Raw genomic sequence first — 13,231 nt, forward strand, 5'->3', positions numbered from 1 at the left:
GTAATTGGAGTAGTTAGACCTTTACTTGCAGGTACTGTACACTAAATTCATTTTGTTTGTGTAATGCTGGACACCCTTACCCCAACAGCTTGAAGCTTAAAGTGCTTCAGGTCAGATCTCAGGGAAAAGCACTTACTTGCCAGCCACATAGACATAAATACATTTTGTTCACTGTAATGTTTCCCCCCTATCATATACATGTCAGCATGTAAGTGGTATAGTGGTATGTATAACATCCTCGCCTGAAGTACTTGTGTGTGCAGATGTAAATAGTGGTAGTCAAAGTGACATGAGTGGACGTATGTAATGGTGTACACACACACACACACACACACACACACACACACACACACACACACACACACACACACACACACACACACACACACACACACACAAAGCCCTGTCGTTGCTTTGATCATTCCAGCAGTAAGACATTCCTGTGCTGTGGTGGGTAGGAGCAGCAGACAGATTGAGGAGGCGCAGCGTGTATGAATCGAGTGTATTGTCCTGCCAAGGTGGTGGTAAGGTGGAGCGCTCAGGAGACCTGAGCCCACAGGGACCCTCTCCTCCTCAGGGGCCTCAGAGGCCCTCCACAGGGTGCCAGTAAGGCTGTAAGGACAGGAGGCCTCCACATGGAACTTCTTATAAAAGGAAAATTGATCTAGTGTTGAAAGCATGCCTGTACTGTACCCGTCCTGCTCCGTGCGAGTATTTTTCTCTTCCTCTGGCTGCCTCTCTTTATCTTTTGGCCTTCTCTCCTTGTTTTTTGTTGTTTTGTCTTCCGTTCTTCCTCTCGCCTTGTCTGTCGGGACATGTTTAACCATTCCCCCTGTAAGTTGTGATTGATGCCATCAGTTATTAGGCCCCCTGTTATGTCACCCACCCTCTGTCAATCATGCTGTCGTTTTGTTTTTGCCGAGACCTCGTCTTTGTCTCCTGTACCCTTTTCTCCATCATCTTCTTCATTCATCACCTCCTTCAGCCATCACCCTTTTGTCTCCTTCGCTTCTTGAGAAAGAATCCTTCAGGTTTTATTGTTGCTGCCTCAGATTTATGTGGAAAAATAGGTCAACATACTCTCAGGAGAGCCTTTTTACAGTGTTACGGTTCAAATCACTTTTAAAGACAATAGCACAGAAAAGAGGACACAGTGTAAGTGTATACCAGTTTAGGAAACCAGCCTCTCCTTCTTTTGTCCCCACCTCAAAATCTCACCCTACCAGTTGTCTCTTTCCACAGAAATATCCCTCCACACTTGTCTCAGCCCCAGTCATCTTCTCCTCCCGTCCTTCATGGCATTTCTGGAGCAATAAATGGCATAAAAATTATATTTGCCTATTTACTACTGTGAATGGCACACATACAATGTATGATGATTCTTCAGTCATTTATAAATATTCATGTATATACCATGCTGCTAGATAATAAGAATACTTGACAACGACTTTGCTGCCTCCAACATATTTGACAACTAAAACGTTTCCAAATTTAGTCAATAAATTAATGTCTTCCCAAAGAACTGAATGTCAAGATACAATGTAGAAACTCTGTCTTGTCAAGTCAAGTCTTTTTTTGTATTAACAAATTATCTCTCAAAGGGCTTTACAATCTTTATAACACACAACACTCTCTCTTAGAGCTGAAACAATTACCGGTAGTTGAATAATCGATTAGTCGATCGACAGAAAAATGATGGCTTTTTTTGATAATCGATTAATTGTTAAATGCATTTTTCATGAAATTATTTTCTGCTTTTCTCTTAGAATAGACATGTCTCTCTATTTTCTGACATTTAATAAACCTAAAAGATTACTTGAGAAAATAATCAGCAGATTAAAGGATAATGAAAAAGATATTCTTTAGTTGCAGCTCTACTCTCTATACGTAGACCCTTCATAGTTCCTAAAAAACACCTCTCTTCCACCACCATTTCTCTCATCCTCTCACCTCTTCACCTCTCTCACCCCCACCTCTGGCCTCCTTTTGCAGTACATTCTTGTTTTTATGCCCCTTCTCACCCAGCCAGCGGCTGTGCACACACACGCACACACACACAACCCTCACTCCACACACCCCAAACAAAAAAGCAGACGACTGCTGGGGCTAGTGATCATAACCTTTTGACCTTTTGTTCAGTTCATGGTGCTTTACACAGTGGCTAGTTGAATGACGGTGGCAGTTTAACGTTCATACACACATACACTTTCACCACCTCTCCACCCCTAGAGAACAGTCTTGGACCTCCGTCACGGTGCTTAGAAGCAGATGTGAATTCATTTATTTTTTGACCCACTCCCTCGGGTGTACAATTCTGAGAATGACTGACAACTTAATGAACTGGTTATTTAGGAGGTTGCAGTTCAGGAAGGTCTCATGAGAAGAAAGAAACGTAAACATAATCTAAACTTGCAGAACATGGCAGGCTAAAGTACTGATCTGTATCCGAGGGGCAGGTTCTCTGACACGAGGATGAAGAACAACCGTTCTCTCAGGCGAACAATTCTGTGAAATTCTTTTGTTGATGCTGTTGTTTTTTATTTGGTTGTGAAAATGCCTACTGTGCTAAACTTGGTTAAGGAGCGTCGTTATGTGTCTGCAATGATTGGATGTACTGGTCTGGAGTTAATGATCCACCACTCTGCATCATGTAATTGTTGATTACATGACTGTACAAGATTAATTCTTTCCATGGCCTCCAAAAACCTGTTTTATTTGAGTGATTATTTTCACAAAAATGTTTTTAAATATAATTTTCAGTCAATTTTTAAGCGTATAGAATGAGGACTAATGCCCATCACAAGTCACCAGAGTCCAAAGTACAGCTGCAACAGTTTTGCAACAGCTTTTTCTATCCCAGTACTGATTCCAATACCTAAACTCAGGGAAGCGTCCGATACAATCAGATACCAGTGCTCCCATTTTCCAAATTCTAATTCTGTATAATAATTTCTTGCTGCAAGGAATTCCCTGGGTTCATATTCCTATGTAACATAAGGCTGCAACTGTATTTGTAACACATATCTACCACTATATTCACATTAAAATGCATTTATTTTTGAAGAACCTGCACCAAGTGGTGATAGCAGTAGCTTAGCACATCAAAATATTAAAGTATTAAATATGCTTTGTTACGTGATCAGCTCAATAAGATGAGTATCAGGGCTGATACTGATCTGAAAGATTGGACTATCAATGATCTATCGATCGTGCATTTTCTTAAGTTTGTCTATAATAAAATATAATGTTAAAATAATGTTATTACTTTACACATTTCTTAAAACTGTTCAAAAATGCTGTTTAGAATCTTTTTGTTCATTGATTATTAGTCATCCTTATGTGGGCATATGGAAACAGATTTTCCATATTTACATGTGGGACAAAGTCAAGTCCAAGTCTTTGTATGAGCTCCTCTGATCCATTACAGTAGCCAGCCATCGCCCAAGCACATCAAAGCAGCTGACCCTCTGCCTGACACACAATGAGGCCTTATTAGGGAGCCACGTTGGTGAGAATAAAAAAAAGAGCAGGGAGGGAGGCAAGCGGGAAGAGAATGTGAAATATTTGTACAATTGGATTCAGAGTCCAGGGGAACATTATAAATGGGCAAGGGCGTGTGCACAGGTGCACACAGGCTTTTTTTGTGGACAACCTGGTGTGTTAGCTTTACTGACACGGCCCACCTCTTGACATTTTGTAAACAGTATCCAAACAACTCTTTTTGTCTGCATTTTGTTGCTGTAATTCTCTGATGTTCCAGCCACATTGATCATGATGCTTTTAAGCCGTAACGCCTCCAGCTACAAGTACCATTTACCAGCATTTATTCAGCATTTATTCATTTATCAGTGACAGAGTATTTGGCCAGTGGGTTCCTGCAATTAATAAATAAAACAGGTAGTCTTTGAGTGTTCGCAATGTTTTTTGCTGTCGTTAAAAGACGGACTGTACATACTATTTTGAGACACCTGTTCACCTTTCTAACAAACCAATCTTCTCTATGTTCCACAGATGAGCATGACACAGTACAGAAGAAAACATTCACCAAATGGATAAATGCACAGTTCTCCAAGGTAACGTGAAAATAATTGTACACTAGTGAATGCCAAACTTTATCTGCACTGCTTAAACTACAGACCATCTTGCCGTGGGATCACACCAGCCGCAAAGCCAAAACGGGACAGGGGTGTAAAGTGGGGGCTTAAAGTGTGTGTGTGTGTAAATCTCTTTTAAAGTGTCGTGATCTGCACGGTTTCAACTCTATCAAAGTGACAAAATCTATCCACAGACAGAAATATAAACACCCAGTACTCTGTGGATGTTCCTGCTACAGTAGGCGTCTCCAGGAGCACAAGGTGAAAACGACACCAGCGTTGTGTCTGTTTAACAAACTAGAAAATTTCAAATGTTTCGGCAATAAAAATACTTTAAAGAGTGACTGAAGTGGTGGGATTAAAGGAAGGTTATTTCAGTCCTAAAATATTGAGTGTATATCTGATGAACAAAACTGTCCCTGGAGAATTTTGTCCCACACTGAAGAGCTTTGCTGCTAGCAGGGGAATACGCCTAAGCTGCTGAACTGTTTACCTCATCATGGTGTAAATATTAGTGCACTAATACTACTTACTTATACCATATCTCATCATAATTTGATAAAACGAAGCACAAACCCTAATTGCAAATGCTTAGAACAGGTACTAAAAGCATGATTTAGTTTTAATGCATGTGTATAGTCCATTACTCTACATCACTCAACAGTTTCCTTCAGAGTGCTAATGGCTTTACGTGTGTGGTCCTGTTTTTCTTATGTTAAATATGCTTGGTTGATTTTGCAAGCTGGTCTTGTTTAAATATTTGCACTCCTCAGAACGGCTATCGTAATCTCTGATGCTCTAATGTGCTTTCAGTTTCACTCTTTCTTCTCTTTCTGATGGTTTCAAAGTGTTCAATGTCTGTAGCTATGACAGCGGTTATGTCCTGTCAAACATTCTCTTTGTCTTTAATATAACACTTTCTGATTCACTGCCAATTGGACCTGTTAACAAGTAGCCGTCTAAATGTCTCCCAAGGGATTTAAGTCCACTTTAACATGTACATTTCCTCTCTGTGACAATCTGGCAGTCACTGTAAATATCAACATTTCCTGAGCTGGTTACTTATTTGATTCATAATTAATATCTTAACTCTGAAATACAAATATCTGAGTGTGTTAGTTGAGTTGCAGCCTCACTCTGCAGCTGTCATTAATGGTGTGTAGACTACAAATTGTAGACAAAAACCCACCAGTTGTGCTGTTTTCTCCAATCAGACGGGGAAGACGCCCATCAAGGATATGTTCTCTGACCTGAGGGATGGGAGGAAGCTGCTGGACCTGCTGGAGGGTCTCACTGGCACTGTACTGGTGAGTGTGTGTGTGTGTGTGTGTGTGTGTGTGTGTGTGTGTGTGTGTGAATCAAGCTGTTGTGTCACATGATAACCAAAAACATTAATAAGAAAGGAGTCATTTGACCCTGAGATTTGTTTAGCTTCAATGCTATTGGTTTATCTTATCAATACTTTGTCTTTATCACTACAAGCTTGCCAAAGTTTGACTTAAAATTTGAAACTTGCTTGAAACACTATCAAACAAGGGTGGTAACATCACTTACTGTAAATGCTTATGAATGTTTATTGACAATGCATGCAATTAAGTTACAGCAATGCAGTGTTAGTGTAGCTGTAACGTGACTGCTGCATACATTTGAGGCAGTGCAAGCACATTCTTTACCTCACGGAAACTCAAACTATAAATCTAATCTAAACATTAGAGCCGTTGTGAACATTGTTTTGGACGCTTGAACAGAAACGGCTAAATTAAGAACGGATGTTTTGCAACACACATTTTTATCAATTCTAGATGTGTAGAGATTGTAGGATTTTCTGAATGTTTAGCAAGACAGTTCAGTGTTTTTTCTTTTTTTAAAGATGTTGCTCAACAGTAGATTAGTTTGAGTTTATTAACAGTCATGCTCACAGTTAACAACTGAATAGAAGCAGAATTTACATTAATAAAAGAAATCTAAATGTATCTATACGTGATAAAATACATGTTTGTTAAAATACACACAAGCACCCATACATTTATACTCATACAAGCACATTTATGAATACAACCATGCAAACATTAAAACAAATACCACAAACCAAAGAGAGAAAAAAATAAACCAAGTCCAAATACCTCAGCTATCCATCTGTTGTTACATTCAGTTCTGTATCGACAGTCTTACTTCGTCGCAGTCTAGTAGTATGTTCTTCTCTTGTCTGTCGGAGCAAATCGTGTGTGTGTGTGTGTGCGTGTGCGTGTGCGTGTGCGTGTGATCTCTTTGAATGGCTGCCTGTTCCCTCCTGCTCCGAAGAGAGATGAGGCAGTTAAAATAATACTTTCTGTACAGTTTCCTCAAAAAACACCATCTAAAAAAAATACAAAGCTGAATTGGTACATTTACATCACTTTGTATGTATGTCATCGGTGACCAACCATCACAATCACTTTTGTTTTTATCACTGTCACCTCGCTGTCACCCCTTCTGCTTTCTAGCAACGGCAGTCGTATAAGTGCCAACTCTTTATCCCATACAGTACATGCAGGCACACACACACACACACACACACACACACTGATATCAGAATACTAATTCTATAATGGGGTGCTAATGAGTGGTTGAGGTATGTGAAGACTTAAAAGGATTTGCAGTTGGCAGCTATCCATCCTGCCATTCTTTCCATAAGTTGGCCTGTGGACACTGCTGATAGGTTAATGAGTGTGTTGAATGTATGGAGAGAAACACTCTGCTGAGTGATGGCATACCTTCTCCTGGTGTTGCAATGCATCACATTATACACTGTCCTATTGTATTTCCTGCTATCAGTGTAAATGATGTAAAGAAATGTGCCATAGACTCCATTTCCAAGGAACTACTCCATGTATCTCTTATGGTTTTATGAACTGCAGCTTCCTGTAGCCTAATGATTGGCTATTAAACACTAAACATGGCGTCACCTGATTTGTGTTGGGTTTCTTGTTCCTCAGACCAAAGAGAGAGGCTCCACCAGAGTGCACGCTCTCAACAACATCAACAAAGTACTTCAAGTCCTGCATCAAAATAATGTGAGTACCTGGTATTTTCTGGTGTTCTTTGGTGTTATTGTCACATCAGCTGCTGTTTGGCGAATGCTTTTAGACAAATCACGTACATCAGTGGTTGTTAATGTGCATTAAGGTCGAAGAGTCTGCAGGGTTTAATTTTAGCCACATATCACAGCATTGTGCAGTCAGAAAGAGGGAACTATAATGAACTGTAACCATAGCTGCTGTTCTGTTTTTGTTGAAGTAAAAACCCATAAACTCTTTGTCTATGGTACATTGTCTCGCACTACCTGAGATTCAAACCTGTAACACTCCCTGCAACGATGCAAGACTGCACGTTCTCCTGTGGCCTTTTATCTGAATGTGTAATTTTGTCTACGTTAAGTTATTTATCTTTCTCCGTCTGGCTCCTTCGCGCCCTCATCCCTCCTCCTGTGTACAATAGTTGGTCTTAATGCCTTGACCTTAGCAGTGGGAGATAATGGAAAGGGCATGCTCACTGGAAGATAGCAGAGACTGGAGTCTTCTGCCAATGTAATAAGGCCTTATTAATATAATACAAATACTTGATGTTAAAAGTATATAAAGTATATACATATATCATTGAAATGGGCTTGTCTATGATGTCATGTTCTAGCCTTGGAAATTCTTGACTTTACTGTACACATTACCCCCCTCCCCCCCACCATTTAAATGCTAGAGGTTAAATGTGTATGATGGAGTGCTGCTGTATGAATCGTCTCGCTTCAATAGCTTTTTTCAAACGTTTAGGAAAGTTTGGCTTCACAGGGAAATATGTCTGAGTTTAGAAGTTGTGGATGAAAACGTGCACACGGATGTCGAGGTATGACGAACTGTGTGAGAGAGACGGAGCTGCAAAAAGAAAGGAAGAGAGACAGAGAAGGGATGAAGAGTGGGAGGATGGAGCTAATTGGGAACAGAGAAGGTCAGAGGTTAGCGCTGCCGTACACAGAGAGGTCACTTTTTAGTTTGACCAGACGCTTGACCTCATGTTCCACTCTGTGCCTTGATCCTCTCCAAAATATTTATATGTAATCAGTTCTCACTTTGCCTCACCTCATATGACAAGTGTCTGACAAATCTGCAGACACGCTTTCTAAGTAGCATTGGAAGGGTGTAATTAGGGTGGTATAATCCACTGTGGGGGAAATGCATAGTTCCGAAGCTTTCAGCTGTAACAACGTGGACACTCATTAAGATTTGGAGTAATAATATATACTCCACTGTATAAATAAACAAAAAGTTTCTCTCTCATCGTTTGTCATTTCTTTCAGGTTGATCTGGTAAACATAGGAGGGACGGATATTGTGGATGGAAACCGCAAGCTGACTTTGGGCCTCATCTGGAGTATTATCCTTCACTGGCAGGTGAGCACACACATGATGGAAAATCAGTATTGATGTTCACACGTGCGTGCATGCGTACAAACATGCTTATCATCCACTGCTTTGTGTAAGTTTCACCTGCTTGTAATTAAGATCTGACATTTGAAGGAAAATAGTTAATTAAGAGGTTTTATTACAAAGTGCAAAATTGCATGTTTTTACTCTTCACCCATATTAATGTGTGTGTTGGTGTAGGTGAAAGACATCATGAAGGATATCATGTCCAACCTAAAGCAGACCAACAGTGAGAAGATCTTACTGAGTTGGGTACGCCAGTGCACCCGCTCATACCCAGAAGTCAATGTGCTGAACTTCACCACCAGCTGGTCTGACGGCCTGGCTCTAAACGGCATCATACACCACTTCAGGTGAGAAGAGATCAAATGTGGTCACGGTGGTCACATTTTTTTTACTGCCGTGATCTGATGAAACCGATAAAAAGATTTAATCTCTACCTGCATGTGTTTGTGTTTCGGTATATTTAATCTGAAGTGTATTGACTTCTTTCATACCACATTTTTGTGAGACTGCATTTTTTGACATATGCCTTTTGACCTTCAAAACACCAAGGCCTGGAATTTGGGAGTGGCCAATATGTAGGAAGCTTTCTATGTATGTATATATGTGTGTGTGTGTGTGTGTGTGTGTGTGGGAGAGATTGTAAGGGTACCCTGGCAGGAGGTCAGGTTGACAGGTCAGCGCCTGCAGGGTGTGTGTACACTGCTTGACTTGCTCTGTTTACGCCTGCCATGCCACTGTTTGCACACTTTTTGGTGTGTGTGTGTTCGTGTACGCTGTTGTGTATGAAAGAAAGAGAGCAAGAGAAGCGTCTGGGCCTTTCTGTAACCCCTTGTCCTTACTAGTAACATGCACGCGCGCACACACACTCACTCACAGGCATGTGAGCTGTGAGAAAGGCCAGTGTTGGTTTAGACCTGGGCCAGGGTTTAGGTGGATCACTGAACACACACATTCCACACTCAACTGGCCTCAATGCAAGTCCTCCCTGCACCACTAAGATACGTCTTTTTCTGTACAGAGGACACATTTACAAATATTTGTTCCTTTTTTTTCTGCAAGGGATATGCTCAGGGAAAGGTAATTTATTGTCTCCACACCCTGAGTTATCACATTGTTGGTATGTACAACACCCATGCATGCACTACAGAGTGTGTTCTTAAAAAGCAATGATTTACCTTCACTCCAACAGCACCAGCGATTTGAGAAAGGTACATATATATGTTGATATAAGTGTTTTATGAATGATCCGAGACTGTAAACTTAAACCTGGAAATTGTAATTGTTATAGTCTCCATGTTGCCGCTCTCATCGCCACCGTTCTTTTGTGTCTTCAGGCCAAATGCATTCAGCTGGGATCAGGTGGTCAGACTGAGCCCGGTGGAGAGACTGGAACATGCCTTCACTGTAGCCAAAGACCATCTGGCTATTGAGAGGCTACTGGATGCTGAAGGTACGGCCATTCTCGGCTATTTCCCACATTGTACACCAGTTGTATTTATTTTGGCAAGAATAACTGTAAAAATGAAAATCTAAAAGAATTGGTTACAAAAGAAAAAGCATCCACCAACCAGCTTTTTATAGCGGTCCCAAAAAATACAAGTTGGATATAGAATGCCTACATCTCGCTGTCCACAATTCCCACATATTTAAACATCAAGTCTGTGTTCACGAAGCATACCTTCATGTCCTGCCAGCAGTTGGATACACTCACGGCGGAGCAAATAACTTGGTGTTATCTTTGGCTGAAGATTTGTAAGAAGCTGTGTTTGCTCAGAATGTTTTTTCCCAGTTCATGGAGCACCTGTAGATCCTCAGTGCTCATGTTCTTGAGCTGTCTATATTGAGACTACCAAGAGGTAGTGTCACCTGACCGGTGTCAAAGCAGATTAATTAGCGCAGCTTGTCTCAACCTGCCTTTTTCTCTCCCCTCTCACTGTCGTTCCCATCCAAACTCCTCCTCTCGCTCCATCTTCCATGCTACTTCTCTCTTCATGCAATTTTCACCTCTCTCTCTCTCCCCGTTTCTGCCCTACATCCTGCCCCTTCTCTCTCTCAGACGTGGCGGTGCAGTTACCAGATAAGAAGTCCATCATCATGTACGTGACATCACTGTTTGCCGTGCTGCCCAAAGACGTGAGCATGGAGGCTATCAGAGAAGTGGAGACCCTGCCACGCAAATACAAAGTGTCTGAGGACTCAGGTCCAGGCCTCAGTGCTCAGGTAAAACACACCACACAGTTTACATATTGTACTTCAGGTGATATGATACAGGAGGGTACAATATAAGCTTGCAGAGAACACCAAAAGCTCAGGCTTTCCTGAATTATGATTTTGGGGCAGAGTGGGAAAGACGTATGAGTCTAGAGACCAAAGGGAGAGTCACTGTACTATACTCACAACCTTTTAAACTGCTTTTACAAAAGGAGCTCACTGGAGTCCATGGATACATGTGTTTTTCAAGGAATCCAAGGTGCTCTTTTATATGCAAACTTAAAAAAAATCCACAGCTGGTAACCAGCAATGTAGACAGAAGCACAGTAAATCCAAACCTCAGGAATTTATAACTGGAATCAAAAAAATGGGCTTCTTACAAAATAGCTGCTTCTTATCAATTTGGACGCAGATGCAGTTCAGAACTGGTGCTCAAAAATAATAATTCATACTGAAAATGTATGCCATCACTCAGCAGAGTGTACATGGTACATATCTATTTGCACCAGTACATATTTGACACATCATACCACATATTGGCATGTGCGGAACAATAAATCCAAGACTTCAAGTCCAATACAGAAGGTTTTGGCAGGGTGTCAGCTGTTCAATTGTTGGCTAAAGCATGTTAGTAAGGTTAGCCCGGCTTGTATAAAAACGTAGCTAGCATCATTGCTATGGCGAACACACAGTTTAAAAAAAAAAATTATAAATGAAAAAAATGCATGTACTATACTAGAATGTAACTCTTTGGTTCATAGGATGTACCGATTTGAAAGGTGGATGACCTACACCAAACTGTTCATGATGAATTTGTGTATCGATACACCCATACAAAACAAAACAAAACTTGTGTACTTAATTCCCATTAACACTGTAGTTACTCCAGTAGTGACACAGTGCTTCTGCAGATATACAGTATCTCCCCCAGTGTTTGCCTGGCTGAAACCACCCCCCCCCCCCCTGCCTGTGCTGGTGTAAAGAAACGGTTATCTCCTTCTATGAACAGAGAGATGAAAGTTTAGCTCCTGAACGTCATCCTCAAAAAAAAAAAGCTGAAGTTGTAAAACATTTGAACCCATAACTTCAACCTTTGCGGCTGTATTGTGTTTCCGATAACATTCAGTTTGAAGGCCACAGACACTGTCATGTGCAAGCATAAGGAATATTGTGAAGTGTCTCATTGTGTGTTGTCAGATAGAATGAGTCACTCCCACCATGAAAAAGCCATCTCCTTCATTCTCTCAGCACTGCTCATGAAAAGCACAGCAGGCGCAGGCAAATAGGGAGCAGAGCCATGACTCACCCCTCTCACATTAGCCAACAGACCGAACTGCATGCTGCTGGAAACACAGAGCTGTAAAGAGGTGGAAGGAAATGAGGGAATACATCGGTGAGAGTGTGTGTGTGTGTGTGTGTGCAGAGATTTGACAGGGAAGGCTATTCGAGCGTTGAAGATGCCTGTGTGCTGGTGGGCGTGTGGCTTCAGTATGTAGCTGACATGCACATACTGATACTGTTTAATGGTTAACATCTGTGAGCATTTCGGAGTGTCTTATTTCTACACCTTGATGCAGTTGGACTTTCCTGCTGTTTCACTAACTTGTGGTCCTGTTCATATTGTTTACATGCTATATTCCACAGTAACTATATACCCTATATAATTCTTTATTTCTTTCAATCACACACATCCCTGGGGCAGTTCCTTTCAGAGGTTTTTGAGTCAGAAGTCAGAAAATCCCAAAACCACCTCCTAAGCTTTTATTGCCCATGGGCACATACTTCACACGTCCTGGAACGAGTGCTGGAAAAGTCTTTTTAAATAGTGCCCTGATTGGTCCAACAAGGGGTTTACTTTCCTGGCACAGTTCCTCTCCCCATAGGAAGTGATGCGTAATGCTGCTGGAAGTGAGACGGAGTGGAGGAAAAATAAAGGCTCTTTGTTTTTAAAGACCGTTCGGTTCCCCCCTTTTAGTTTTCGCTTCACGATATTGTCGTGGAGTTTTTTTTAGATGATTGTTTTCAATATTCACGACAAACCTCAGCTTAAAAATCTAATTAATATTTATTGCATTACCGTGAAAGTTGGAATATGATAAGTGCACTGACGTATGCACGGTGATTCATTACATGCTCCAGAATCACAACTGCAAAAGTGATGAATGCAGGGATCGAGTTGAGCCAATCATCTGGTGATAATAAAGTGTTCTGTTGTGCCAGACCACAGCTATTTTACAGCCTTTCAAGTCAATAAATAGACGAAGGCTGCAGTCCCCCCCCCCACTCTTTCTCTCCCTAATGTCTTACTTTCTCTCGTTGTTGCCTCGTCTTTTCCAGCCTCCGCTGGGCGAACATAAGGGCTTACAGTATTGTTGTGTCTTACTCCAAAATATCCAAAAGGTCATTGAATATTTTCAGCAAGTGGCCTTCTCCTGAATTCGCTACACAGACATTACCGTTGTGTCAT

General features: G+C 41.2%; 1 protein-coding gene across 1 annotated transcript in view; it reads left to right on the forward strand.

Annotated features, from left to right (window-relative positions):
• The window catches only part of LOC115003906 (utrophin), a 123,744-nt gene that overhangs the window by 14,117 nt on the left and 96,396 nt on the right, over positions 1–13,231 (forward strand). The window contains 7 exon segments of the mRNA XM_029425846.1: positions 4,012–4,073; positions 5,309–5,401; positions 7,070–7,147; positions 8,422–8,514; positions 8,728–8,900; positions 9,888–10,003; positions 10,610–10,773. Coding sequence (XP_029281706.1) covers positions 4,012–4,073; positions 5,309–5,401; positions 7,070–7,147; positions 8,422–8,514; positions 8,728–8,900; positions 9,888–10,003; positions 10,610–10,773 — 779 coding nt within the window.

Source organism: Cottoperca gobio, chromosome 24 (assembly GCF_900634415.1).
Source record: "Cottoperca gobio chromosome 24, fCotGob3.1, whole genome shotgun sequence".
NCBI classification, from domain to species: domain Eukaryota; kingdom Metazoa; phylum Chordata; class Actinopteri; order Perciformes; family Bovichtidae; genus Cottoperca; species Cottoperca gobio.